Source organism: Narcine bancroftii, chromosome 8 (assembly GCF_036971445.1).
Source record: "Narcine bancroftii isolate sNarBan1 chromosome 8, sNarBan1.hap1, whole genome shotgun sequence".
NCBI lineage: Eukaryota > Metazoa > Chordata > Chondrichthyes > Torpediniformes > Narcinidae > Narcine > Narcine bancroftii.
Window position 1 is genome coordinate 62,043,710 of NC_091476.1, and position 27,648 is coordinate 62,071,357.

Here is a 27,648-nt window from a genome sequence, read left to right on the forward strand (position 1 = left end):
TTGACTCCCCCTTTCAGCTAGGACTAGTTATCGTCCACCCCCGTTTCAGCTAGAGTTTCAGATGGTCTCCTCCCTGTGGAGTGACCAGATTTTTGTTTCCCCACTTGGGTTCTTTTCCAGGATTCTGCCCTATTTTATATTTATAATCCTTTCTAACTTGAAAAGGAGGGGAGCGTCTTATGAGAATCCCATCCTCGACGCCATCTGTTGTGGCAAAAATCTCGGACATAGAGGAATGCTGGTACAGAAAGCCTTTATTTTAAAACATGATACAATGAAGAGCTCCTAAAAGCGGAGCTTTTACTCTCCTGAGTAAAAAGGACGATCAGATAGGGTAAAACTCCAAATGTAAAGGCAGAGAATCTCCGCCAAAACACATAACTGCGTACCGCTCTGAATGTGTGGAGGCTGTCTCCGAGCCACATAATCCAACCCCTCTTGGAGAGGGATAATCGGCAGAACACAGCGCTAATTGGCTGTTTGGGAGTGGACTGATGATGCTTTCAGCCCGTGACCCATCTCCCCACTCACCCCTCTCCCTCCAAGTCAGGGGCAGCGGGGGCTGGTAAGGCAGCGGGAGCTGTCAGCAGGGGCCAGCGGGGCAGCCGGTGGGGGTGGCCGCTCCGGCCTTCAGGGCCACTCTGCAGCCTAAAACGTGGCAGAGCAATGGCTGACTTCCCTACCCATAATCCCCCACACAGCTGGAACTGTTCTGGGAAACACTGAGCAGTTCCAGCTACCTGGGGGATTATGGGTAGGGAAGCAGGCCATTTCTCTGCCGCGTTTTTATGGCGGGTAGCGCTACTACACCAGTCACCCCACCTACAAGACGCCTCTGGATAGGAATAGGATGGCTGTCTGAAAGGTAAGCTCCTGTGGGTGGCCTCATGAAATGGCCTAAAGAGACACACAAATTTATAATCCCAAGGACAAAGGAGGCCCAAGCAGTAAGCAATTAGTAGGTTGCTTCTCTTTATCACCCTAACTAGTTGACAATGGCCCCATCTCCCTGCAGCAATAGCCTCACACTTTATCATAGTCATTCTGAGGGTACGGCTACCTGAACTTACATATCCTTCAGCTATTTGTTAAAAAAAGACTGTGTAACCACCCTGCCAGGAAAAATGTTTTAAATGTCAGCAGTCTATGCTGAAAGATGTGGAAGGCATGATTTTTCTTCCTCAGTGTCTCCAACCTGGTGGTCTTGGGTTGCGTGAAGTCCACCAGCATTGAGTCCCTGATCTTACTTTACACATTATTTATTATTGAATATTTATTTTCTGTTTTGGACATTCAATTTGTTTACATTTCTCTCTTTTGCATACATATCTCTTCTTTTTGCACAACTGTTAAGAAGAAATTCTGCCTGGCCAGCAGGAAACAGAATCTCCGGGTTGTATGTGATCTCATGTTTGTACTCTGACAATAAATTTGCCTGTGATGTATCCACTCCCTTTTGCAGGTTTTTCCACGCAGAGGTACTGCGCTCTCCATAATATTTGAGGCAAGGATGCCTTTTTCCTTTATTTGCCCGTGTTCCACAGTTTTGTGTTTGTAATCAAACAATTCCCATGTAATTGAAGTGCACATACCAGATTTTAATCAAGGTTATTTGTCTACATTGTGGTTTGACCATGTAGAAATTACAGCACTTTTTATACATAGTTCGCCCATTTCAGGGCACCATAATGTTTGGGACATTTGACCACAGGTGTCTGTGAGAACTCAGGAATGTTTAATGGGTTCATGGGTGCAGGTATGAGAGAGCTGGGCTTGCTTCTAAGCTTCTGATCACCTTTGGAGTCTGCAGTTGCATGAGGACCAGAGATGTGCCAGAGTCAAAGCCACAATTATGAGACTGAAAAGCAAGAATAAAACAGTGAGAGACATCGCCCAAACCTTCGGGTGACCAAAATCAACAGTTTGGAACATCATTAAGAAGAAAGAGCGTACTGGTGAGCTCAGTGATTGCTAAGGGACTGGTATTCCAAGGAAGACTCCACTGCTGATGGTAGATGAATTCTCATCATAATGAAGAAAAATCCCCAAACGTCTGCCCCACAGATCAGAAACACTCTTCAGAAGGCAGGTGTAGATGTGACAATGACGACTGTCCACAGAAGATTTCATGAACTGAAATGCAGAGGCTGCATGCAAGATGCAAACCACTAGTTAGCCAGAGAAACAGGATGGCCAGTTTACCAATAAATATTTAAAAGAACCTGCGGAATTCTGGAAAAGGTCGAGTGGACAGATGAGACCAAGATGAACTTGTATCAGAATGATGGCCAGAGCAAAGTGTGGAGACATAAAGGAACTGCCCAAGGTCCAAACCACGCCACCTCATCTATGAAATGTGGTGTTGGGGGTGTTCTGGCCCAGATATTTATGGCTGCCACAGGTGGGAAGAAAAAGTTTGAAAACCTCTGTTTTGATCACCCCTAATTGGCTCATTATATTTCAGAACTCCAAACGAAATGGTCCAATGACAATTTTTCTCTACCAAAATATTTCTGTAACAATTGGGTCTAGAGTAGTGATTCTCAACCTTCCCACCCACATCCCACCTTAAGCAACCCCTTAAAGTGGTATGTGAGTGGAAAGAAAAAGGTTGAGAACCACTGGTCGAAACAAAGGACTTTTTCAAAGCTAAAAACTGGAAAGTCCTTGAATGGCCAAGTCAGCCGCCCGATCTAAATCCAATTGAGGTTGCTTCCATAACCTGAAGAAAACATTTATGGGACAAGCCACCGAAACAAGCAGGAAGGTTGCTGAAGTAGAGGCCTGGCAGAGCATCACCAGAGAAGATACTCAGCACCTGATGATGTCAACGAATCACAGACTTTGAGCAGTCATTTCATGCAAGGGATATGCAACAAAGTACTAAACATGACTACTTTAATATACAGACCATTGCTATGTCCCAAATATTATGGTGCCCTGAAATGGGGGAACAATGTATAAAAAGTGCTGTGATTTCTACATGGTCAAACCACAAATAACCTTGAATAAAATCTGGAACGTGCTCTTTAAACACAAGAATTGTTAGATTACAAATGTAAAACTGTGGAACACGGGCAAATAACGGAAAAAAGTGTATTTTCCCAAACATTGTGCAGGGCGCTGTATTAGTGCCCTTGTACCAGGCCTTGATGCGGCCGGTGAGCACACCTTCCACTGCACATCTTGTGGAAGTTTGCCAAGGTTTTCGATGTCATTACCAAACCTCCGCAAACTCCAGAGGAAGTACCACGCTTGTCTGGATTTTTTGCAGCTTGTCTATCTTAGGACTCACCTGTGAGAGCGACCTAGCTGCCTGTGTCCACGAGAGAGCCTCCACTAGCCCTGACACCCGGGTAAGTGCTCGGAAAAATGATTGCTCTTAGTGACCAGGGGAGCTTCTCATCCATTGATCACAGATTCCAAACACTGGAAGAGTTGGAGAGACTGCAGGTACTGGAACTGGTTAACCAGCAGAACTCCCCTCTAGCTTCCTAGAACACTAGAGCACTGAAACAGGCCCTTAGGCCCATCTTCTCTGTGCCGAACTATTATTGCGCCGAGTCCCAATGACCTGCGCAGGGGCCATATCCCTCCACACTCCTCCCATCCATGGACCTGCCCCAATTTATCTTGAATGTCGAAATGTAGCCTTCATTCCCCACTTTAGCTGGCAGCTCTTCCACACTCTCACCACTCTCTATGTGAACTCCCCCACCCCCATACCAATGTTCCCTTTAAACATTTCCTCTTTTATTCTCAGCCCATGTCCTCTCTTAACCTGCTTGCATTTAGTCTGTCCATACCCCTCATAATTTTGTACACCTCGAACAAATCTCCCCTTATTCGTCTACACTCCCAGGGAATAAAGTCCAAACCTTTCCATGTAACTCTGTTCCTCAAGTCCTGGCAACATCCTAGTAAACCTCTGCACTCTTTCTATTCCTTATTCAGTAAAATCCCTGGTATCCGAGATCTATGGGAATTGGTAGATGCCGGACAAGTATATATTCTGCTTGCTTGAGACTTACTTTAACTAATACATCTGCATTAAGAATAAACAGTTTAAAAGACAAAATTACTTACACTGAACAAACTTTGCTTGCATGAATATATAAACTCTAAAGTTTTTACTTTATTTTTTCAGTCGCATTCTTTGAAAACTTTTAACCGGCACTGCATCTGCAGGTTCCTCCCCCTCCACAGAGCCGCTTGAAAGACTAACATTATAGATAATTAACCCGCCCCCCCCCCACCCCCAAATTTACATATAAAGGCTCTTAGTAAGTATAGATAAAGAGACAAAAGTAAAATACAAAAGTCTGCAGACCCCCATGGTTGAAGTAAAAACACAACGCTGGAGAAACTCAGCAGGTCAAACCGTGTACTTTATGTAGCAAAGATAAAGATACATGACACCAAAGTTTTGGGTCTGAACCCTTCATCAAGGGGGGGTGATCAAAATGTAGCCAGACACACAATCGAAATGATTGGGGGGGGCAGGAGGAGGAGCACAGCCCCAGAGGTAGTAGTTGGATAAGGGAGGGAAGCACACCAGCAAGCAGAGGTAGGAGGGATAGCTATGTGAATGGAGAGGTAAAGGGGTGAAGAGCTGGAGGAAAGGAGAGAGGGATAGGGAAGAGAGGAAGAACGGGAAGTGGGCTAGCAAAAACCGGAAAAGGCGGTGTCATGCCATGCGGTGGTAGAATGCCCAGACAGAAAAGTAGGTGCTGTTCCTCAGATTTACAAGTGGTCTTGGTGGGATAGCACATGAAACCATGGACAGACGTGTGAGCATGGCAGTGGGGCACAGAATAGAAATGGTTGGCCACTGGGAGATTCAAAGTACCAGCTGAAGTGGTGAATGAGGGCTTCATTTTGACGTTCAAAAAAAAAAACAGGTACATGGTTCAGGTGCAGATCAGTGGGATTCAGCAGAATAATAGCTTGGCACAGTCCAGATGGGCCTGTTTCTGTGCTGTAGTGTACCATGGTTCTAAAAGATCCCACGTCCTTGGAGGGAGCTGGCAGAGACCTTCCAGCACCCTGCACAGTTACCGAGTTGATCACTAAAGTGGACGATGGCATTGCTATCTTGTTGTCTGAAAGCCGGCCTCTCTGCTGTCTGGAGAGCAAGTAAGAGTAGCTGTGATAAAAGCTCCTGGTGAAATGTATTTTGCATGTTTTCAGGTTGCTGTGCTCCAAGCTTCATCAGTGTTCTTGGTCATGAACAAGGGCCCAGCTGAACAAATGGGCCATCACAAATCTACTAGACCGTTCTTTGACCCTCACACTCCACTCAGAACCCCACAAGTCATTATCACCTGTAATGTCTCATGTTAAAGTTTAAATGTTGTTTTAGACACAGCACAGTAACAGGTCCACAAGTCCGTGCCACCCAATTTCCATCCCCCAGTACGTTTTGAACAGTGGGAGGAAACTGAGCCCCCGGGGAAAACCCATGCAGACGCTGGGAGAACATGCATATCTCCAGTCCCAAAGCTGAGGTAGCTGGCTTCTCCAGTCCATAAACGGATGAGCTTCTTGCTCTGTCGCGTCCTCTGGTGCAGGGGATTCATACGACGTCAACTCGCACCCGTGTCGACTGGCAGACCTCTGGGGAGCAGTGAACCGGCACAGAGCTACCAGAAAATGGGAGAATGCCCCTCCCCTTTGTTAAGGAGGAGAAATGGGAGCGATGACCCTGCAGGACGGTGACCACGGCAGCGGATCAGTGAGGGGCTCAGCAACTGAAGGACCCAACCAGGCTGCTGGCGACATGATCAAAGGTCCTACATAGGCTGCTGGAGACTGGCAGTCAAAGGATCCGCAGGCTGTAAGGTGCTGGAGACGCGTTCGAAGGACACACATGGGCTGCTATAGACACAGTCAGGAGGCCCTCACAGGCTGTGGGCTGCTGGAGATTTGCGGTTGGGGGATGCTGGAGACTGGCTCATGGGAACCAGGTATTGGAACCAGGATTTGTCAGGGTGCTGAGGGCAAGAAGGGCTCTTAAAGGGCCATAGGTGGTAAAATCTTATTCATTCTATCTGAGGTTTGAATCTGGAGCTCAGGTTGCAGGAGGATCAAACAGGAGTCTGTGGAGCTGCGGAAACTGGAAGCGAATCCAGGGGCACTCAGTGACCAAAGGGACTTACTGTAAGGGGGCGTCAAACAATACTGATGGTGACTCTTTGCCTTACAGCAGACTAACTAAAAGAAATTTTGTGTAATGTTTCTTTTTCTGTTTATATGACTAATGTTCTTGAATCTTGTAGTGGCAGCATGGGAAATTCCACAGAAAAGCATGACAGGCCCTATCAGTGGCATTGGAGTTGAAAGCTTCAAGTCCTCAGCAATAAATATCTCTGACCACCTCACCTGGGACAAGAACTTGGCACAGTTCCCAGCATAGCGTGGGATTAGTAGCCGTATTGCTACTAATGCCTTCAAAACATCACACAAACTTCCATCCCCTCCCCACGGACCCCACCTACACCTGCTGCTGCCCAGGAAAGGTAGCCAAAGCACTGAAGGATTCATCCTACGCCAGGCCCCATTATACAGAGCAACATGTGAAAGCCCCACAACGGGGCATCCCTGTAGGCATCGGGTCCCTGTATCTGCCCCTCAACAGTGCTTTCGCGCTGTCCCTTGCCTGGTGCTAATCAATATTCCTTTTCATTGTGCTCTTTACACGGTTGAATGAATGCTAGAGATAGCCTGTTAGCCTGCTCACAGAGGAATATAGTTAGCACGGTGGTTCATGCAACGCTGTAGCAGCACCAGAGACCCACATTCGAATCCACTCGCTGAATGTAAGGTGTTTGTGACGACTTCCTTTACAAGTTCCCTCCAGGTGCTCCAGTTTCCTCCCACGTTCCAAAGGTGAGGGGTGGGGGGATGGTTGGTAGGTAAATCAGTCACACGGGTGCATTTTGGCCATATGGGCCGGAAGGACCTGTAACTGTGCTGCACCTCCAAATCTAAAATTGAAAAGCCTCACTGTACCGAGCATTTTGTGAGTGTGTGGGCGGAAAGTGTGACGTTTCTGCACCGTTTTGAGTTGGTTGTCTTTTGTGTTCAGGTACCTGATGTGCAGCGACGCGGATGACCTCCGAGCAAAGGCGGACTGGGAGGGCAAAGGCAGCTTGTCACGAACCAAGCTCCTGGACAAACTCCACAGTAAGTCTCCCAGAAATTGCCTCCATTGGAGTTTGGAGCAGCCATCCTCCACGAGGGCCTGAGCACATTTAAGTAAAAGCCTTCTTTACACCTCGTGTAACCCAAATATTTTTTTTATGCAGTTGGTAGAAGTATGGAAGAAGCCAAAAGCTGACTGTTTCACAGGGGAAGGGGGCCCCATAAACGTAGAATAGTACAGTACAGGCCCTTCAGCCCTCAATTTTGTGCCTACCCATAGATTCCTTCCTAAACCCTCCCTACCCCATAACTTTTTATTTTTCTTTCATCCATGTGTCTAAGAGTCTCTTAAATGCCCCCGATGTTTTGGCCTCCACCACCATTCCTGGTAAGGCATTCCAGGCACCCACAACTCTCTGTGTAACAAAAACTTACCCCTGTCCACCCTCTCAGTATCTTGTAGACCTCTATCAAGTCTCCTCTCATCCTTCTATGCTCCAAAGAGAAAAGTCCCAGGTCTGCTAAGCTTGCCTCATCAGACTTGTTTTCCAATCCAGGCAACATCCTGGTAAATCTTCTCTGATCCCTCTCCATGGCTTCCACATCCTTCCTATAATGAGGTGACCAGACTGAACACCAGAGATTTGTAGAGCTGTACCATGACCTCTACTAACTTTGAGCAGAGGTAACTTTCATTAACTTTGAGCAGAGGTGTTGGTGTGGGGGAGGAGGCATAGCCGAAAAAAGGTTGGGAATGGATGGTCTAGGAGAATGAAGAGGTGACCTTTTTCAAACCTACGAGATCCCACTGTCAGGCACTGGAGCAGAATTGGGCCATTCAGCCTGACAAGTCTGCAACACTACTCAAATCGTGGCTGGTTTTTTTTCTCCATCTCAACCCCACTCTCTTGCCTTCTCCCCATTACCTTTGGCACCCTGACTAATCAAGAACCTATCAACCTCCACTGCCTAGTGACTTGGGTGTGGCAGGGAAGGGGGCTTGGGGGAGAGTGGAGATGAGGTCAAAGGAGGGGTCTGGGGGGGCGACGAAGGGGGGATCTGGGGGCTGCCGGAGGGGAGGGGTCTTGGGGCGATGGAGGGGAGGGGTTTGGGGGTTACGAAGGGTGTACAAGTTGAATCCACTAACTCCCACCCTCATTATCGGTGTCCACCCAGCCTACCTCCCGCCCTCGGTGATGCTCCCTCCACGTCGCCTGCAGACGCTGCTGAGGCAGGCGGTGGAGCTGCAGAGGGACCGCTGTCTGTACCACAACACAAAGTCCGACACCAACCTCGACTCAGTCTCACTTCTTATGGACCACGCCTGCAGCAGGTGAGTGGGCAGGGAGAGGGGGTTGATCCCCTCCCCTCTCCTCCCCTCCTCTCCTCTCCTCCTCTCCACACCCCACCCCCCTCTGCTGGGTCAGGGGGATTGGTTCCCACCCCACCCCCCGCTGCTGGGTCAGGGGGATTGGTTCCCACCCCACCCCCCTCTGCTGGGGCAGGGAGTTGGTTCTTCCCCCACTCCACCCCTCTGCTGGGGCAGGGGTTTGATTCTTCCCCCCCTCACTCATCTGCTGGGAGAAGGGGTTGTTTCTTCCCCTCCCCACACTCAGCTGCTGGGAGAAAGGGTTGTTTCTTTTCCCCCACCCCCACTCATCTGCTGGGAGAAGGGGTTGTTTCTTTCCACCCATCTGCTGGGGAGGTAGCTGGTTCTCTCATCCTCCCACAAATCCCGTGCCGGGACTTGGCGGGGTATGGGTGAGTGGTTAACACATCTGATCTGACTCCCCAACCCCCCCCGCCCCCCAAACCAGGTCACAGTGATTCCCCCCCCAACCAGGTCACAGTGATTTTCCCCCCCCCCCACACCCCACCACCACCAGGTCACAGTGATCCCCCCACCAGATCACATTCTGTGTGGTGGGTTCATCGCTGACCTGTACACAGGTGGGAGGCAGTAAATCAGGGCTGGCCTGTGGCAGTGAGCAGATCCCAACAAAATAAGAGAAGTTTGTTTGTGATGATGATGCCAGGAACTGAACTAGTCCATGCTGGTTGCTGCCCGGACTTCAGTAAGTCTCTGGTTACCGGTTGCAGTCCCAGAAGCCACAGCCACTTTTATAGGGAATGTGCTGCCATGATTAAATCAGCATTGGGGTGCAGGGAGCAGTGGGGATGGTCTGATAGTCTCCAGGCATGTATTTCTGTGTTCTGGCTCCACAGGAGGCAGTTTCCCTGCTACACCCGCCAGATCCTAACAGAGCACTGTAATGAGGTATGGTTCTGCAAATTCTCCAACGACAGCACAAAGCTGGCAACTGGATCAAAGGACAACGCCGTAATCATCTGGCAAGTCGACCCGGTGAGTCCCAGTCCTCACCTTGCAGTGCCAGTATCAGGAGGATGTTGCTTCACCACTTTCTGCTGACCACGGAGCTGATCCCAGGACCTGGGTGTGTGTATGGGACGGTGCAGAGGGAGTTTCACTCTGGGACTGACTTTGAAAGTGTATGATGGGGCGACGTGGAGGGAACTTCACTCTGACCCCAGGAGTGTATGATGGGACGTTGTGGAGGGAGCTTCACTCTGACCCCGGGAGTGTATGATGGGACAGTGCGGAGGGAGCTTCACTCTAACCCCGGGAGTGTAGGATGGGACGATGTGAAGGGAGCTTCATTCTGACCCCGGGAGCGTGTGATGGACAGTGTGGAGGGAGCTTCACTCTGACCCCAGGAGTGTGTGATGGGACGGTGTAGAGGGAGCTTCACTCTGACCCAGTGAGTGTGTGATGGGACAGTGTGGAGGGAGCTTCACTCTGACCCCGGGAGTGTGTGATGGGACAGTGTGGAGGGAGCTTCACTCTGACCCAGTGAGTGTGTGATGGGATGGTGCAGAGGGAGCTTCACTCTGACCCCGGGAGTGTGTGATGTGATGTTGTGGAGGGAGCTTCACTCTGACCCCGGCAGTGTATGATGGGACAGTGCAGAGGGAGGGAGTCACGTGATGGAGTAGTGGCCGGACGGTGAACTCCAGCCCTCTCCAGAAAAGTCGGAAAAAACAAAGGAAAACACAAAGGCACAGAAATAAAAATTAAAGAAAAGTGAGTATAAAGGTGGAAAGAAGATGGCAACAAAAAAAGAAAAATTGAAATCAACGGTAAGAAGAGAGGAAGAGAAGACAACGGAGGAAGAAGGAGAAGGCCTTACCTGTTCGAAGAGGCCCGCGGTGGAGAGAGAAACCCGCTCCCTCAGATCGGTAGAAAGTGTACTACAAAAATGGCTCGCTGAGCCGAGTAAAAGTGCGCAACCGCACATGAAAAAAAACACACCGACAGGAGGGGTGACCAGCTGGGGAGTCGATCTCCACAGCCAGCAACGACAGCTGCAGAACACTTGCAGCAAGAGGAGAACACAGAAGACAATGAAAACAAGAAAGAAGAGAAGAAAAGGGCAATAAAGAAACAACAGATGGCCAACCCAGAGGAAGAAGAGGAAGAGTATAGTGAAATAGAAGAAGAAGGGAAAGGCAAGATAAAGGATATACTTTCTCTTATTAAAGAATACATGGAGTCATTTAAAGAATGGCAAACGCAGGAATTTAATGATTTAAGAAGAAGAATAAACAACACAGAAGAGAAAATGAATAAAATAGATATGACCTTAACAGAAATGGGAAAGAAAATGGACAAGATGGATGAGCGGGAAGCAGCAGTAGAAATGGAGGTAGAGGACTTAAAAAAGAAATTAGAGGAATCTAATAAAAAAGTTACAGAGACACAAGAACTGTTAGCTCAGAAAATAGATATAATGGAAAATTATAACAGAAGAAATAACATAAAGATAGTGGGCCTTAAGGAAGATGAAGAAGGCAAGAATATGAGAGAGTTTATAAAAGATTGGATCCCTAGTATCCTAGGATGTCCAGAACTACAGCAAGAAATGGAAATAGAAAGGGCACATAGAGCATTGGCCTTTAAACCACAACCACAACAAAAACCAAGATCTATTTTAGTAAAATTCCTAAGATATACTACAAGAGAAAAGGTACTGGAGAAGACAATGGAAAAAGTAAGAGAGGGCAACAAGCCACTGGAGTACAAAGGGCAAAAAAATCTTCATTTATCCAGATATAAGTTTTGAACTCCTGAAGAAGAGAAAGCAGTTCAATACAGCAAAGGTGATTTTATAGAATAAAGGGTATAAATTTATACTAAAGCATCCAGCGGTATTGAAAATATTTATTCCAGGACAACAAAAAAGACTATTCTCGGATCCAGAAGAAGCACGAAAATTTGCAGAACAATTACAAAATAGACTGAGGGATGAAGACGTGTAATGAGAGTAAAAATGACCACGATATATATGTATGTGGGTAAAGAGGTATATGTGTGTATATGTATAATGTGCATACATGAATGTATCCATATTTAGAGGAAAATATAGATAGTATAGACAAGAATTAATAAGGGAAGGAAATGGAATAGAGGGAATAAGGAGGGAACTAAAAGAGTGCCCTTTGTTACATATGAAAAGTGAAATCTTTTCTGGGGGGGGCTGGGTGGGGAGGAGTTGCGGTCACTGCAAAATCAGCTGACGCTTGCGAGTGAATTTGCAAATCCAAATGGAGAGGGGAGATGTGGTTGTCCGACAAGGGATAAAGGACAACTCAGGAGGGGAAGGGGAGATTGGGGCTAAAGAAGTTTTAAATAGGAGAATAAGGAAAATGTTTGATGTTTTAGGAATGTTGTCTTATAAAGGGTTTAAAACAAGAAAACAGAAATGGAAAAGGAGGAAAGGTAATGATGGAAAAACGGAAAGGGAAGATAAACAAAGTATAAAATGGCTACGTTGAACTATATGACTTTAAATATTAATGGAATACATAACCAAATTAAAAGGAAGAAACTGCTAAATTTACTGAAAAAAGAAAAAATTGATATAGCATTTGTGCAAGAAACACACTTAACTGAATTGGAGCACAAGAAATTAAAGAGAGATTGGGTAGGACATGTAACAGCAGCATCGTATAATTCAAAAGCAAGAGGAGTAGCTATATTAATTAGTAAAAATGTGCCATTTAAAATAGAAGAGGAAATAATAGATCCAGCAGGGAGATATATAATGATAAAATGTCAGATATATTCGGAGTTTTGGAATCTACTCAATGTATATTCACCTAATGAAGAAGATCAAAAGTTTATGCAAGATATCTTTTTGAAGGTAGCAAATACGCAAGGGAACATATTAATAAGAGGGGATTTCAACCTGAATTTGGATTCAAATATGGATAAAACTGGGAAAAAAATTAACAAAAAGAACAAAGTAACCAAATTTATAATTAAATCAATGGAAGAAATGCAACTTTTGGATATATGGAGGAAACAACACCCAAAAGAAAAGGAATATTCATATTACTCGGCTAGACATAAAACATACTCAAGAATAGACCTATTTTTGTTATCAGCTAGTATGCAAGATAGAGTAAGAAAAACAGAATATAAAGCTAGAATACTATCGGACCATTCACCCTTAATATTGACAGTAAAACTAGAGGACATCCCTCCAAGATTGTATAGATGGAGATTAAACCCCATGTTACCTAAAAGGCAGGATTTTAGAGAATTTATTGAAAAACAAATAAAAATGTATTTTGAAATAAATACGGAATCAGTGGAAGATAAGTTTATACTATGGGATGCAATGAAAGCATTCATTAGAGGGCAAATAATAAGTTATGTAACCAAGATGAAGAAGGACTATAATCAGGAAACAGAGCAGTTGGAAAGGGAAATAGTAAATATAGAAAAAAAATTAGCAATGAAGGAAGATACAACTAAAAGAAGAGAATTGGCAGATAAAAAAATAAAATATGAAACACTACAAACATATAGGGTGGAGAAGAATATAATGAAGACAAAACAGAAATATTATGAACTGGGTGAAAAAACGCACAAAATCCTAGCATGGCAGCTTAAGACAGAACAAGCTAAGAAAATGGTATTGGCATCAAGGAAAAAAGACAAACAAATTACATATAATCCAAAAGAAATTAAGGAAAACTTTAGAGAATTCTATGAACAATTTTCCGAACTGAAAACGAAGGGAAAGAAGGGAAAATAGATGAATTTCTGACTAAAATTGAACTACCAAAACTACAAATAGAGGAACAAAATAAATTAACAGAGCCATTTGGAATAGTAGAAATACAAGAGATAATAAAAAAAATTACCAAATAATAAGACACCAGGAGAGGATGGATTCCCAATAGAATTCTACAAAACATTTAAAGACTTATTAATTCCGCCCCTCCTGGATGTAATCAACCAGATTGATGAAACGCAAAGCTTACCAGATTCATGTAAAACAGCAATAATTACAGTAATACTAAAGCAAGGGAAAGATCCGCTCTCACCAGCGTCATATAGACCAATATCTTTACTTAACACAGATTATAAGATAATAGCCAAACTATTAGCAAACAGATTAGCAGAGCAGGTACCGAAAATGGTAAATTTAGACCAAACTGGATTTATTAAAAAAAGATGCACAACAGACAATATTTGTAAATTTATTAACTTAATTCATGCAGTCGAAGGAAATAAAGCACCTACAGTAGCAGTTGCTTTAGACGCAGAGAAGGCCTTTGACAGAGTAGAATGGAATTATTTATTCAAAGTATTGCAAAAATTCAGTTTACCGGAGAAGTATATTAATTGGATTAAAGCATTATATAAGGGACCGTTAGCGAAAGTGACAGTAAATGGACATGTATCAAAGCAATTTAACTTAAGCAGGTCAACACGGCAGGGATGCCCACTATCACCTTTATTGTTTGTGTTAGCTATAGAACCACTAGCAGAATTGATAAGAATAGATAATAATATAAAAGGAATAAAAATAAAAGACAAGGAATATAAAATCAGTCTATTTGCAGATGATGTTATAGTGTACTTAACAGAACCAGAACTATCAATAAAAGAATTATATAAGAAATTGAAGGAATATGGAGAAGTGTCGGGTTACAAGATAAACGTAAATAAAAGTGAAGCAATGCCTATGAATAATGCGGATTTCTCAAAATATAAGAAGGAATCACCATTTAGATGGCAAATGCAAGCAATAAGATACCTAGGTATACAAATAAACAAAAATTTCGGCCAACTATATAAACTCAATTATTATCCACTAATGAAAAAATTACAGGACGATTTAGAGCATTGGAAAGATTTACCACTAACACTAATAGGAAGGATAAACTGTATTAAAATGAACATTTTTCCAAGGATATTATACTTATTTCAGGCATTGCCAATACAACTGACAGAAAAATTCTTCAAGGAGTTAAAGAAATTAATAAGGAAATTTTTATGGAGGGGGGGAAACCGAGGATAGCACTAGATAAATTAACAGAATGGTATAAACAAGGAGGCTTACAACTGCCAAACTTTAAAAATTATTATAGAGCCGCACAATTAAGATACCTATCAGATTTTTATCAAACAAGGGAAAAGCCAGATTGGACGAGATTAGAATTAGATAAAATAGGGGAAAAGATACCTGAACACATATTATATAAATGGGATGAAAAATTGGTACAACATAGAAGTTCTCCAGTATTACATCATCTCCTCAATATTTGGAAGAAGATTCATGTAGAAAGAAATAAAACAAATTATCAATTACCAAAACTAATATTGACGCAAAACAAGTTACTCCCTTTTACAATAGATAACCTTTCCTTTAGAGAATGGGGAAAAAAAAGGGATTAAAAGAATAGAAAATTGTTTTTCAGGAAATAGATTCTTATCCTTTGAACAAATGAAAGATAAGTACAATATAACTCAAGATATAGCGCTGGCATATTACCAATTGAGATCCTACTTGAAGGATAAATTAGGAAGCAGTTTGAGTTTGCCAGAGGCAAGTAACCTCGAATATGTAATTACAGATACAATGATAATCAAAAGATTTATAACAAATATGTATATTAAACTGCAAGAAAAGGAGAATGAGGAAACAAATGGTAAAACTAAACAAAAATGGGAACAAGATTTAAATATAAAGATAAAAAAGGAAACATGGGAGAAATTATGTTCTGGAACGATGAGAAATACAATAAATACGAGGCTACGTATGATACAATATAACTGGATACACAGACTATACATTACACCTCAAAAGTTAAATAAATGGGACCCAACAGTATCTGATAGATGTTTTCGATGTAAAAAAAGAAATGGGAACAACAATTCATGCAATCTGGACATGTGAGAAAGTAGAAAAATTTTGGGAAGATCTCAATCAGATATTAAATAAAATAACAGAAAACAATATACCAAAAAATCCAGAGATCTTTCTCCTAAGTAACATAAAAAACAAAGAATTTGGAATTGATTTGGAGGATGCACAAAAAAGATTTGTTAAGATAGCTCTAGCCGTAGCAAAAAAATGTATTATGTCAACCTGGAAATTGGAAGATAATTTGAAAATACAACAATGGTATATAGAAATGAATAAATGTATTCCATTAGAAAAAATAACATATAGTTTAAGAAATAATATTGAAATATTCGAACAAATATGGGAGCCTTACCTTAAATACAATAGCGAAAACCTACCGGGGACAATCATTACCTAAGTTGATGGAAGGAGAAGGAAATGAAAAGAATGGACTCAGTAGAATTTCTGGTGTATTTTTGTTGAGTGACAACATTGTCTGACTGATTTAATGTATCCTAGATTGTATACCTTAAATGGATGGGAGGGGGGTGGGGTGGGGGGGTGGGTTGAGAGGAGGGAGGGGGGATTGAGAGCAGGTGGGGGGAGAAAATGTCACTGTATATGTGTGAAAAGGGAAAAGTGTGTATCATGGCTAATGTGATTTATGGTGTGAAAAATAAAAAATTAAAAAAAAAGGACAGTGCAGAGGGAGCTTCACTGTAACCCCGGGAGTGTAGGATGGAACGATGTGATGGGAGCTTCACTCTGATCCCAGGAGTTGGTGATGGGACAGTGTGGAGGGAGCTTCACTCTGACCCCAGGAGTGTGTGATGGGACAGTGTGGAGGGAGCTTCACCCTGACCCCGGAAGTGTGTGATGGGACGTTGTGGAGGGAGTTTCACTCTGACCCTGGGAGTGTGTGATGGGATGATGTGGAGGGAGCTTCACTCTGACCCCGGGAGTGTATGATGGGACAGTGTGGAGGGAGCTTCACTCTGACCCAGTGAGTGTGTGATGGGACGGTGCGGAGGGAACTTCACTCTGATCCCGGGAGTGTGTGATGAGATGGTGTGGAGGGAGATTCACTCTGATCCAGTGAGTGTGTGATGGGACGGTGTGGAGGGAGCTTCACTCTGACCCCGGGAGTGTGTGATGGGACGGTGTGGAGGGATCATCACTCTGTCTGACCCTGGGTGATGTGGAGGATACCTCAATCTCTTGCACTCTCTCATGTTGCCTGCTGTTGGGCTCTCCAGCCTCTCAGGACACTTTACCGTACAGGCCATTCACACTTTAATTTGCTTTCTCAAACGAAGTACAGTGTCCTCAAAGAAATGAGAGCAAAACCATAATGTTTATTCCAACTGCTATGAGGCTCTTGAACCCACCCACCACCACCCCTACCATATGACCCTCACACTAACCATAAACTCCTGCAGTTCCTCTAAAAGATGTATCTGCACAAACTATAACTGTGAATATTTATCTATCCTTCTTACTGTAAAACCCCCAATATCCGGCACCTATGGGGATTGGTAGATTCCAGATCAGGGAGTATTCCAGATGCTTGCGAGGTTGGCAATCTGACCACTGTGGGAATGTGGGTGGGTGGGGTGGGGGGGGGAGGGAGGGAGCAACAATTTTAAACACCCGCAGTTTTACCTATTTTCTGCAATTTTGAGGCTGCTCGTTGCTTGATTTCAGATAAAAGGGGATTTTACTGTATATTTATTAGCTCTTTTTCTGTTTCTTGGCATATAGAGCAGAGAATAATACAGCACAGTACAGTCCCTTCGGCCCTCAATGTTGTGCTGACCCATATATTCTCTGCCAAAAAAATACTAAACCCTCCCTACCCTGTAACCTTCTAATTTTCTTTCACCCACCTCTGACTGAGTCTCTAAATGCCTCTAATGTTTCAGCCTCCACCTTCATCCCCGCCAAGGCATTCTGGTCACCCACAACTTTCTATGTTAAAAATAACTTATCCCTGACGTCTCCCCTAAACTTCCCTCCCTTCACTTTGTACAGATGTCCTCTGGTGTTTGCTGATCCTGCCCTGGGAAACGGGCACTGGCCATCCTCATAATCTTGTTGACCTCTATCAATTCTCCTCTCTTTCTTCTGCACTGCAATGAGAAAAGCCCCAGCTCTGCTAACTTTGCCTCATAAGACTTGTTTTCCAATCCAGGCAACATCCTGATCTCCTCTGCCCCCTCTCCATAGCTTCCACATCCTTCCTGTAATGAGGTGACCAGAATTGAACACAATAGTGTGGTCTTACCAAAGATTTGTCGAGTTGTGACATGACCTCTCTACTCCTGAACTCAATCCCCCTGTTAATGAAGCCCAGTGTCCCTTAGGCCACCTTAACTATCCTATCAACCTGTGCGATGTCCTTGAGGGATGTATGGATTTGCACCTTAAGGTCCCTCTGTTCATTCACACTCTTAAGTAACTGACCATTAACCCTGTACTCAGTCTTCTTGTTTGTCCTTCCAAAATGCATCACCTCACACTGATCCGGATTGAACTCATCTGCAACTTTTCTGCCCAACTCTGCATCCTGTCTATATATTTTTGTAACCTTCGACAACCTTCAGCTCCATCCACCACAAACCTGATGGCCCATCCTTCCACCTCTTCATCCAGGTCATTTATAAAAATCACAAAGAATAGGGGTCCCAGAACAGATCCCTGCATCACTCCACGAATCACTGACCCTCCAGACAGAATACTTTCCTTCCACTACTACTCTCTGCCTTCATCCTGCAAGCCAATTTTTAATCCACACGCCCAAGGTTCCACAGATCCCATGACTCATGACTTTCTGGTTGAATCTCTTTGAGGGGACCTTGTAGACTACATGGACCATATTCTCATAAATTTCTTTTGTTACCTCCTCAAAAACTCAATTAGACTCGTGAGGCACAGCCCAAAGCCATGTTGACTATCCTTGAGTCGACTGTACTTCTCCAAATGCTCATAGATCTTTAAAAATCCTCTCCATTAGTTTACACACCAATGATGTAAGACTCACGGGCCTATAATTCCCAAGATTCTCCCTATTACCTTTTTTTAAGCAAGGGGATCACATTTGCCATTCTCCAATCCTCCGGCACTTCCCTGCAGCCAAAGAGGATTCAAAGATCATCACTGCTGCCCCCAGTTATCTCTACTCTCACTTCCCACAGCAGCTTGGGGTGTATCGCATCTGGCTCTAGGGACTTGTCAGTCTGGATGGTTATAAGAAGATCCAACATTTCCACTTCCTTAATCTCCACATTGTCCAGCACATGGGCCAGTTCAATTTTGACCTCACCCTGATCAAGGTCCTTTTCTCTTGTGAATACTGACGCAAAATATTCATTTAGGACCTCCCCAACCTCCTCCGCCTTCCAGGCACATGTTGACCCCTTTGTCCTTTCACAGCCCACCTTCAATTTCTTCACATATGCATAGAACAGCCTGGGGTTCTCCTTAATCCTACAAGCCAAGGCCTTCTCATGCCCCCTTCAACTCTCCTAAGTTCCTTCCTGGCTGCCATATATTTCTCATGAGCCCTTTCTGTTTCCTATATCTAATGTATGCCTCCTCCTTCCTCTTGACTTGTTTCCTGACCTGTTTTGTCAGTCAGTTACCTTTTCCTACCATCTTTTCCTTGTCCCAGTGGGACAAACCTGAACACAGCCCAAGTGGTCCCTAAACTTCCTCCACACTACTTCTGTGCTTTCACCCTTAAACATACATCTGGAAACATCTGTTTCCAGTTTATTTTTGCTCGTCCCTGCCTCATCCCTTCATAATTAGCCCTTCCCCAGTTAAACACTCGCCCAGTTTGACTCTTTGTATCCTCTTCCTAGCTATGTTGAAACTAAGGGAGTTGTGGTCACTCTCACCAAAATGCTCCCACACCGAGAGGTCCGCCACCTGATCAGCACTAGATCCAGTATGGCCTCCCCTCTTGTCATCTGGTCCACATACTGCGTCAGGAAGCCTTCTACACACCTGGCAAATTCAGCCCCATCCATCCCTCTTGTAGGCAGTCAATATTAGGTAAGTTGAAATCACCCATAACTACAACCCTGTATTTCACGTACCATTCCAAAATGTGCCTGTTTATCTACTCCTCTGTATCCCGAGGGCTATTTGATGATCTATAGACAGCTCCCAGCACAGAGGTAATTCCCTTTCTGTTTCTGACTTCCACCCACACCAACTCAGTGGGCGCTCCCTCTGCACAGTCCTCCCTTTCTATAGCCATGGCACTGTCCCTGACCAGTAATGCTACTCCTCCTCCCCATCCTCCTTTTCTACCTCCCATCCTATTCATTTTAAAACATCTATACCCTGGTAGCTGCATCAGCCAATCTTGCCCTTCCTCCAGCACCACTTTTCATAATGGCCACAACATAGTTCCACGTTCTGATACATGCTCTTAAGTTCATCCCCTTTATTCCTAATACTCCTTGTGTAATTTATACTGTTGTAGTTGGTGTATCTTGCGAATCTTATGTGGGTTCAGCAAGGAAGAATTTCAGTGCATCTGTACATTGAATTTAAATGTTTAAATTTTATTTCATTAAAAGCCAATTACGGCTATTTAAACATGCTGCCTAATTACACCCAAATTAACCTACAGCCCTGTACGTTTTGGAGGGTGGGAGGAAACCAGAGCACCCAGTGACATGGGGAGTACGTACAAACTGTACAGGCAGCGCCAATTTCAAACCCTGGGTCACTGGAGCTGTAATACTGTTATTCTAACTGTGAAGTCCATTTATAATGCATTCATGTTTGTCCTTTTATCTGTTGGAAATCCAGTCTCCTGCTGTTTTGCGCGTGTGGCCTGCACTTAATGGAGGACTGAGGATGGGTGGGTGGAGGGCAAGGGTCACTTCTGGTCCCACAAACCCATCTCGGCACCCCTTGGCTGCTCCTCACCTGGTACCCATGCAGCGTTAACACAGGAGGGATACGGCAACTGTGGGTAGCACTGAGAAATCAGAACTTATCATCATGAACATGTCACAGAATGCATTGTTTTGCGGTAGTATTTACAGTGCAAATATTTGCTGTAAAATTACTTTTAAAATAAATTAAAGCAAAAATGAGGTGTTGTCTGTGGTTCAGTGTCCATTCATGAACCTGATTGCCAAGGGGAAGAAGCTCTCCTTGTGCCACTGGGAGTTTGTCTTCAGGCTCCTGTACCTGCCTCCTGATGGGTAGCAGTGCGAAGAGGGTATGGCTTGGATGGTGGGGGTCCTTGAGGATAGAGGCTGCTTCGTAAGACACTGCCTCTTGTAGATGTAGTAGGTAAATTATTACACGTTATTCTGAGAGAGCCAATATTCAAGTATTTGGACAGCCAAGGGCTGATTAAGGATAGTGCATGTTAGGTCATGTTTAACAAATTTTAGAGTTTTTTGAGGAGGTTACCAAGAAAGTAGATGAAGAAAAGGCTGTTTGCATGGACTTTAGTAAGGCCTTTGACAAGGACCCACATGCAAGGCTAGTTCAGAAGGTTCAGACACCAGGCATCCATGTAAACTGGATTTATAACTGGCTGAATGAGAGTGAAAGTGGATAATGCTTCTCAGACTGGAGGCCTGTGACTAGTGGGGTGCCTCAGGGACCGGTGCTGTTTGTTGTCTATATCAATGATCTGGATGATGATGTGGGAAAATGGATCAGCAAGTTTGCTGATAACACTAAGATTGGAGGAGTTGTGGACAGCGAGGAAGGCTTTCAAAGCTTTTGCAGGGGTGTGGACCAGCTGGAAAAATGGGCCAGAAAGTGGCAAATGGAATTTAATGCAGACAAGTGTGAGATGTTGCATTTTGAAAGGACAAACCAAGAAAGGACGTACACGGTAAATGGGTGGGCACTGAGGAGTGCTGAGGAACAAAGGGATCTGGGAATACGGATATATAATTCCCTGAAAGTGGTGTCACAGGTGGACACGATTGTGAAGAAAGCTTTTAGTATATTGGCCTTCATTAATCAAAGTATTGAATACAGGAGTTGGGATGTTATGGTGAGGTTGTATAAGACATTGGCGAGGCCAAATTTGGAGTATTGTGTGCAATTTTGGTTGCCAAACTATAGGAAGGATATCAATAAGCTTGAAAAAGAGCAGAGAAGATTTACTAAGATGTTGCTGGGTCTTCAGGAGTTGAGTTACAGGGAAAGATTAAACAGGTTGGGACTTTATTGCTTGGAGTGTAGATGAATGAGGGGAGATTTTATAGAGGTTTACAAAATTATGAGGGGTGTAGACAGTAAATGCAAGTTGGCTCTTTCCACTTAGATTAGGAGAGATAAATACAAGAAGGCATGGCTTTAGGGTGAAGGGGGAAAGGATTTGGGGGACCTTTTTCTCTTGAGTGGTGGAAGTGTCGAATGAGTTGCCATCTGACTCTTAAATTTTAAAAATGCATCAGATAGATACATGGGTGGGAGAGGTCTGGGAGGTTATGGAACTCCAGGTCAGTTGGACTAGCAGTATGATGTTTTTGGCCCAGACTAGAAGGGCCAAAAGGCCTGTTTTCTGTGCTGTAGTGTTTTATGTCCTTGATGCAGTGGAGACTGATGGTGCTGGCCGAGTTCACAACACTGTAGTTTTTTTCTTGTCCTGGGCATTGACACTTCCATACCAGACAGTGATGCAACCGGTTAGAATGCTCTCCATGGTACACTTGTAGAAATTTGCTGGAGTCTTTGGTGTCATACCAAATCTCCTCAAACTCCCTGCGAACTCCTGGCAAGCCTTCTTCGTGATTACATTGACATGGAGGCCCGAGGGCAGATCCTCCGAGATGTTGACACCCAGGCCAGGCCCTCTTCACTATGCTGCCATTGGGTAAAAGGTCCAGGAGCCCAAGGATGAGCACTCAGTGGCACAAGGACAGCTTCCTCCCCGCTGCCCTCAATCTCATGAATAATCAATGAACCAAAACCCTGTGCACTATTATTTTTAATTTTGTTATATTTTATTGTCGCAAAATGGTCATAATCTGAACGTTTGCCCTATGATTGTTGCTGCAAAACCCCTGAATATCAGGACTTGTTCGTGACAATAGATTCTGATGGGGTGGGACCTCATAGAGGCATTTTGAATGCTGAAAAGTCTGGTCAGAGTAGTTATGGCAAGGATGTTTCCCACGGTAGGGGAGTGTGACAGAGTATGTTGTGTTTATGCTGTATCTTTCTTTGGCTTGGCTTCGCGGACGAAGATTTATGGAGGGGTAATGTCCACGTCAGCTGCAGGCTCGTTTGTGGCTGACAAGTCTGATGCGGGACGGGCAGACACGGTTGCAAGGGAAAATTGGTTGGTTGGGGTTGGGTGTTGGGTTTTTCCTCCTTTGTCTTTTGTCAGTGAGGTGGGGTCTGCGGTCTTCTTCAAAGGAGGTTGTTGCCCGCCGAACTGTGAGGCGCCAAGATGCATGGTTTGAGGCGATATCAGCCCACTGGCGATGGTCAATGTGGCAGGCACCAAGAGCTTTCTTTAGGCAGTCCTTGTAACTCTTCTTTGGTGCACCTCTGTCTCGGTGGCCAGTGGAGAGCTAGCCATATAACACGATCTTGGGAAGGCGATGGTCCTCCATTCTGGAGACATGACCTACCCAGCTGTATATAGATATGTTTTAAAGGAGATAAATTGTGGCAAGTTTTAGTGTAGGTCATATACAAATACTTCAAAACAGATCTCATTTAAAATACTGGAGCTCTGCTCAGGCTAGACAGGCCAGCTCCGAGAGGCTTTGCAAAAGCTTTGGGGAGTGCCCATAGAGACTTTACTAATGGGTTGTTGTTTTGAAAAGCAACAGATGAAGGAACTCGGAGGATTAGGTTTGGAGCTGCAGTCTGTCTGAGTGCAGATTGCTATTCTCAGAGGGAAATGTGGTTTTGCAAGCAGAGAGAGACAAATGGACTTTTCTCTGAGAGAGAAAAATAGAAAGTGCTAGAGTTCAACAGCGGGTACTGGAACAGGACAAGCTGGCAAGCTTGTGGAAAAACCCCATTTGGAAGATGGATTGTGAATTCTTAGTTCAGTCTGCTCAAAGCCATTGTGGCCTATACAAGAGGAGAGGACTGGCTGCATAATGTTTCACTTGAAATAAGGGAAACAAAAAGGAACTCTGTGGTGACCTGAAAGAAAGAGGTTATCATCTGGAGAACCCTGATGGGGCAAGTTTCTTTGGCAAGACATTGAAGTGGCTGATTAAAAGGGATCAGTATGTGTCCAGTGAACAACAAATCTCTCTCTGAAAACCAACAAGAGCCAACCATTTACCTTTCAAGCACCAAAGCCTGGTGAAGATTCATAAATGTTAAATTCTGTGCACAGTATAAGAATTGCCTGCAACCAGTGAACTTGGAGGAATGAGAAGTGAAATTGGACTGTGAATTAAAGAACTTTTTTGAACAAACACACATTACATGCATGTGCGCTTAGAATTAGAAGGGGGTTAAGTTAGGATAAGTAAGTCAATAGAGATAAGTTAAAGTTTGATTCTGTCTTCATGTTTAAAGATAATTAAAAGTAACTTTTGTTTAAGAAACCATTTTCCTTGGTGAATATCTATTGCTGCTGGGTTTTGGGGTCCTATGGACTTGTAATAGGAGTCTAGGACAGGGGGAGCACAATGACAGGATAAAAGGACACCAATTTAAAACTGGCGCACAAACATTTCTTTATTCAGAGATTGTGAGTCTGTGGAACTTGTTGCCACAGGAGGCTGTGGAACCAATGTTGTTGGGTGTATTTAGGGCAGAAATTGACAGATATTTGATTAGTCAGGGCATCAAGGGTTATGGGGAGAAATACAGGGAGTGGGGCTGAATGGGAGAATGGATCATGATTAGAATGCTGGCCTCTGCTCTTATATTGTGGTTTTGTGAACCTTGTTTATTGGTGAAATGGGTGAGCACACTCCGGGGTTGGATGGAAAATGAATATGACCTTACTGTCATATCTATAAATACGACGTACAGATGCAAGGACATTCTTCCTGCCAGCCACATAGATATTGTACGCAGTACAGGTAAATGAAATTACGACAATTAAAAAAAAAATTTAGACATACAGCATGGGTAACAGGCCATTCTGGTCCACAAGTCTGTGCCGTCCAATTGACCTACAACCCCTGGCATGCTTTGAGCAGTGGGAGGAAACCTGAGCCCCCAGGAAAACACACACAGACACGGGGAGAATGTACAAACTCCCTACAGACAGCGAGGGATTCGTACCCCAATTGCTGATGCTGTAAAGGCGTTGCGCTAAATGCTATGCCCAACCAGGCCACGAGGCAAAAAGATATTAAATATAAAATAATAGATGGATAAATATTCACATTTGTAATTGGTGGAAAGAAAAAGTGATGGTTCGATAATCCAGGAGACGGTGCCGGGTTGTTCTTTTAATTTATACATACTGCACAGTAAGAGGCCCTTCAGCCCATGCTGCCCAAATACACCCAATTAACCTATAACCACATACGTCTGAGCGCCCAGAGAAAACCCACTCAGACGTAGGGAGAACTCATCACAGACAGCAGTAGATTAGAACCCAGGTCATGGCGAGGTGCTAACCGCTAGTTAGGGTAGTACAGAACAGTTCGAGTGTCAGATAACGGTCCTTGAACCAAGAGGGGCTGGGCTTGGGGGCCCTGAACCTTTCTCCCGACGGTAGCAGAAATGTGGTTGGGAGCAGGGTGATGGGGGTCCGCGATGATGTTGGCTGTAACTCGCGTGGTTACCGTGCCTCTCACCTCCCAGGAGACGCACCAGCTGAAGTTACTAAAGACTTTAGAAGGCCACACCTACGGGGTATCCTACCTGGTGTGGAGTCCAGACGACACTTATCTGATCGCCTGTGGCCCAGATGATTGTTCCGAGCTCTGGCTTTGGCACGTGCAGGTATGTTGTGTGTGTATGTGGTGGACGGTGCACCTCTGGGTCAAAGTTGAAGCTAATTGTCAGAGTACATACATGACATCACATACAAACCTGAGATTCTTTTTCCTGCGGACCAGGCGGAATTTCTACTTCTCAGTAGTGCAAACTGTACTCACGAGAAAAGACATGTATACAGAAGATAGAAATGTAAACAAACTGTGCAATAAATGTGCAAAGTAAGAGTCCTTAAAAGAATCTCTGAATCTGATGGTGGAGGGGTAGCAGCTGTTCCTGAACCTGGGGATGTGAGTCTTGTGGCTCCTGTACCTCTTTCCTGATGGCAGCAGTGAGAACAGAGCGTGTGCTGGGTGGTGAGGGTCTTTGATGATCGTTCCTGCTCTCCCAACGGCTGTGTTCTCTATAGATGTTCTTTTGCCTGTGATATCCTGGGCTGTGTCAATTTCCTTTTGCAGGGCTTTCCACTCAGAGGTACTGGTGCCCCCTTACCAGGCTGTGATGCAGCCAGCCAGCACATTTTCATCTGCACCTTCCCATCTCATATCAAACCTCCACAAATTTTTGAGGAAGTCGAGGCATTGATGTGCTTCCTTTACGATGACCTGAGCACGTCACATCCCCGTGCTCTCCAGGGACCGGGATATCAGCTTGGCTGTGCACCCTTGGCCAGACTTTCTTTGTACCTGGCACGTTGTAATCCAGGATGTCCCACATTGGCAACTTGCTCTGTTTCTGCTGTCACGCCTCACCCTCCTCGCTCGATTTCCCCCCCCCAACCTCGGACGCCACTCCCATGTCCTCCCTCACTCTCCTGCGCCAAGGGAGAAAGATGCAGGGCTGCAGGAAGTTGAATTCTCAGCTGGAGGCCATCGAGAAACTGATGAACTAAATGCCGCCCTCCTGAGACATCATGACACTCCCCCGACCCCTTCGACTTGCTCTCCCTTCCACTGCAAATACACTTGTCCAAATGCATTTGCCTGAAGCTTCTAAACCTGGGTTGCTGACCAGGAAGTAGTGATTTGATCATTCTGAACAAGTGCAAATTTAAATTCAAATAAATAACCTCTTGGCCAGCTCCTGATAAAATGCCCCTGCGTTGGGAATCTCTACAGTGCCCGAGTCACACAGCATCCAGAGGAAATAAAGGGAGGCCAATGTTTTAAGCCTGGTCTGTTCCATCAGGTATAAGGAAGTGCTGTCTGCTTGCATTTTATTTCTTATTCCTTGAGGAAGGGCTCAGGCCTGAAATATTGGTAACCCTGTACGTTCCCTGGGTGCTGCATGCCTGCTGAGTTTCTTCAGCATGTTTCTCGACCCTGGCGCCTGCAGACTTTCTTATTTACATCTGTGCCTGTTCAATCCCGGCCAGTTCATGTGCCTGTCTCAGTGCTGTGGTCCTCAGGCTCATGACTGTGAACGCGAGGTTCTTGTCAGTCCAGAAGAGCGCAGGGGGGCATTTTGCCGACCCCAATCCCAGCATGAGGCGATGGGTAATCTTTATTGGATCAGAGGATCAGCAACTTCAATTCCTGGGTGACACTAACTCGGGGACCTGTGCAGGGCCCATCAGCGCTTCTACTTCCTCCGGAGTCTGCAGGGGTTCAGTACGTCAATCAAAAACGTTGGCTGGCTTCTACCGATGTGTGATGGAAAATAGCTGCATCACAGCCTGGTGTGGGGCTACCAATACCTCTACTTGGAAAATCCTGGACTCAGCCAGAACCTTGAAGAGGGGTTCCAGCCCGAAACATATTCCTCCTGTGGACGGTATGAGACCTGTTGAGTTATGCAGCTTCTCTGTTTTTACTGCAATCACAGTGTCTGCAGACCTTCATGTTCCACTCAGCCCAGGACATCACAGGCGAAACTCTCCCCACCATTGAGCATATCTACATTGAACGCTGCCATCGGAGAACAGCATCAAGTATTAAGGATCCACACCATGCTCTGTTCTTGTTGCCGCCATCAGGTGCCCCAGGACTTGAACCACCAGATTCAGGAATAGTTGCTACCCCTCCACAATCTTGAACAATAGGTGATAACTACAGGTAGACTTGCGGCCTTTGCGACTTGCATCCATCCGCACGTACGACGAAATTTTTTTTTAATATAAAATTTATACTGTTTATGTTGTATTTGATAAACCATAACAGGGATACAGGGCATGTAAGAGCCAAAATGTGTGTACTTAACCTGTTAATCGGAGTCCTGTTGGCTGGGCGCAACCATCTTGATTCCTGTGTGCCTGCGCGAGTCTTCCCTTGGTGCATGCACTGTGGGTTCATGTATCAGAGTTTGGTTGGTGCATCACGCTCAACTCTCATGTGTGTGCCAACCGAAGACTCACGCACAAGAATCAAGA

General features: G+C 44.7%; 1 protein-coding gene across 3 annotated transcripts in view; it reads left to right on the plus strand.

The window, feature by feature from the left end:
• Nucleotides 1-27,648, plus strand: part of LOC138740766 (WD repeat-containing protein 26-like) — a 123,071-nt gene that overhangs the window by 83,073 nt on the left and 12,350 nt on the right. For 2 of the 3 annotated variants that reach the window (XM_069893840.1, XM_069893843.1), the window contains exons 5-8: nucleotides 7,088-7,185; nucleotides 8,320-8,476; nucleotides 9,370-9,508; nucleotides 25,146-25,286. In XM_069893840.1, the coding sequence (XP_069749941.1) occupies nucleotides 7,088-7,185; nucleotides 8,320-8,476; nucleotides 9,370-9,508; nucleotides 25,146-25,286 (535 nt within the window). The remainder of the gene's footprint in view (nucleotides 1-7,087; nucleotides 7,186-8,319; nucleotides 8,477-9,369; nucleotides 9,509-25,145; nucleotides 25,287-27,648) is intronic. The other variant, XM_069893842.1, reaches the window with a different exon arrangement.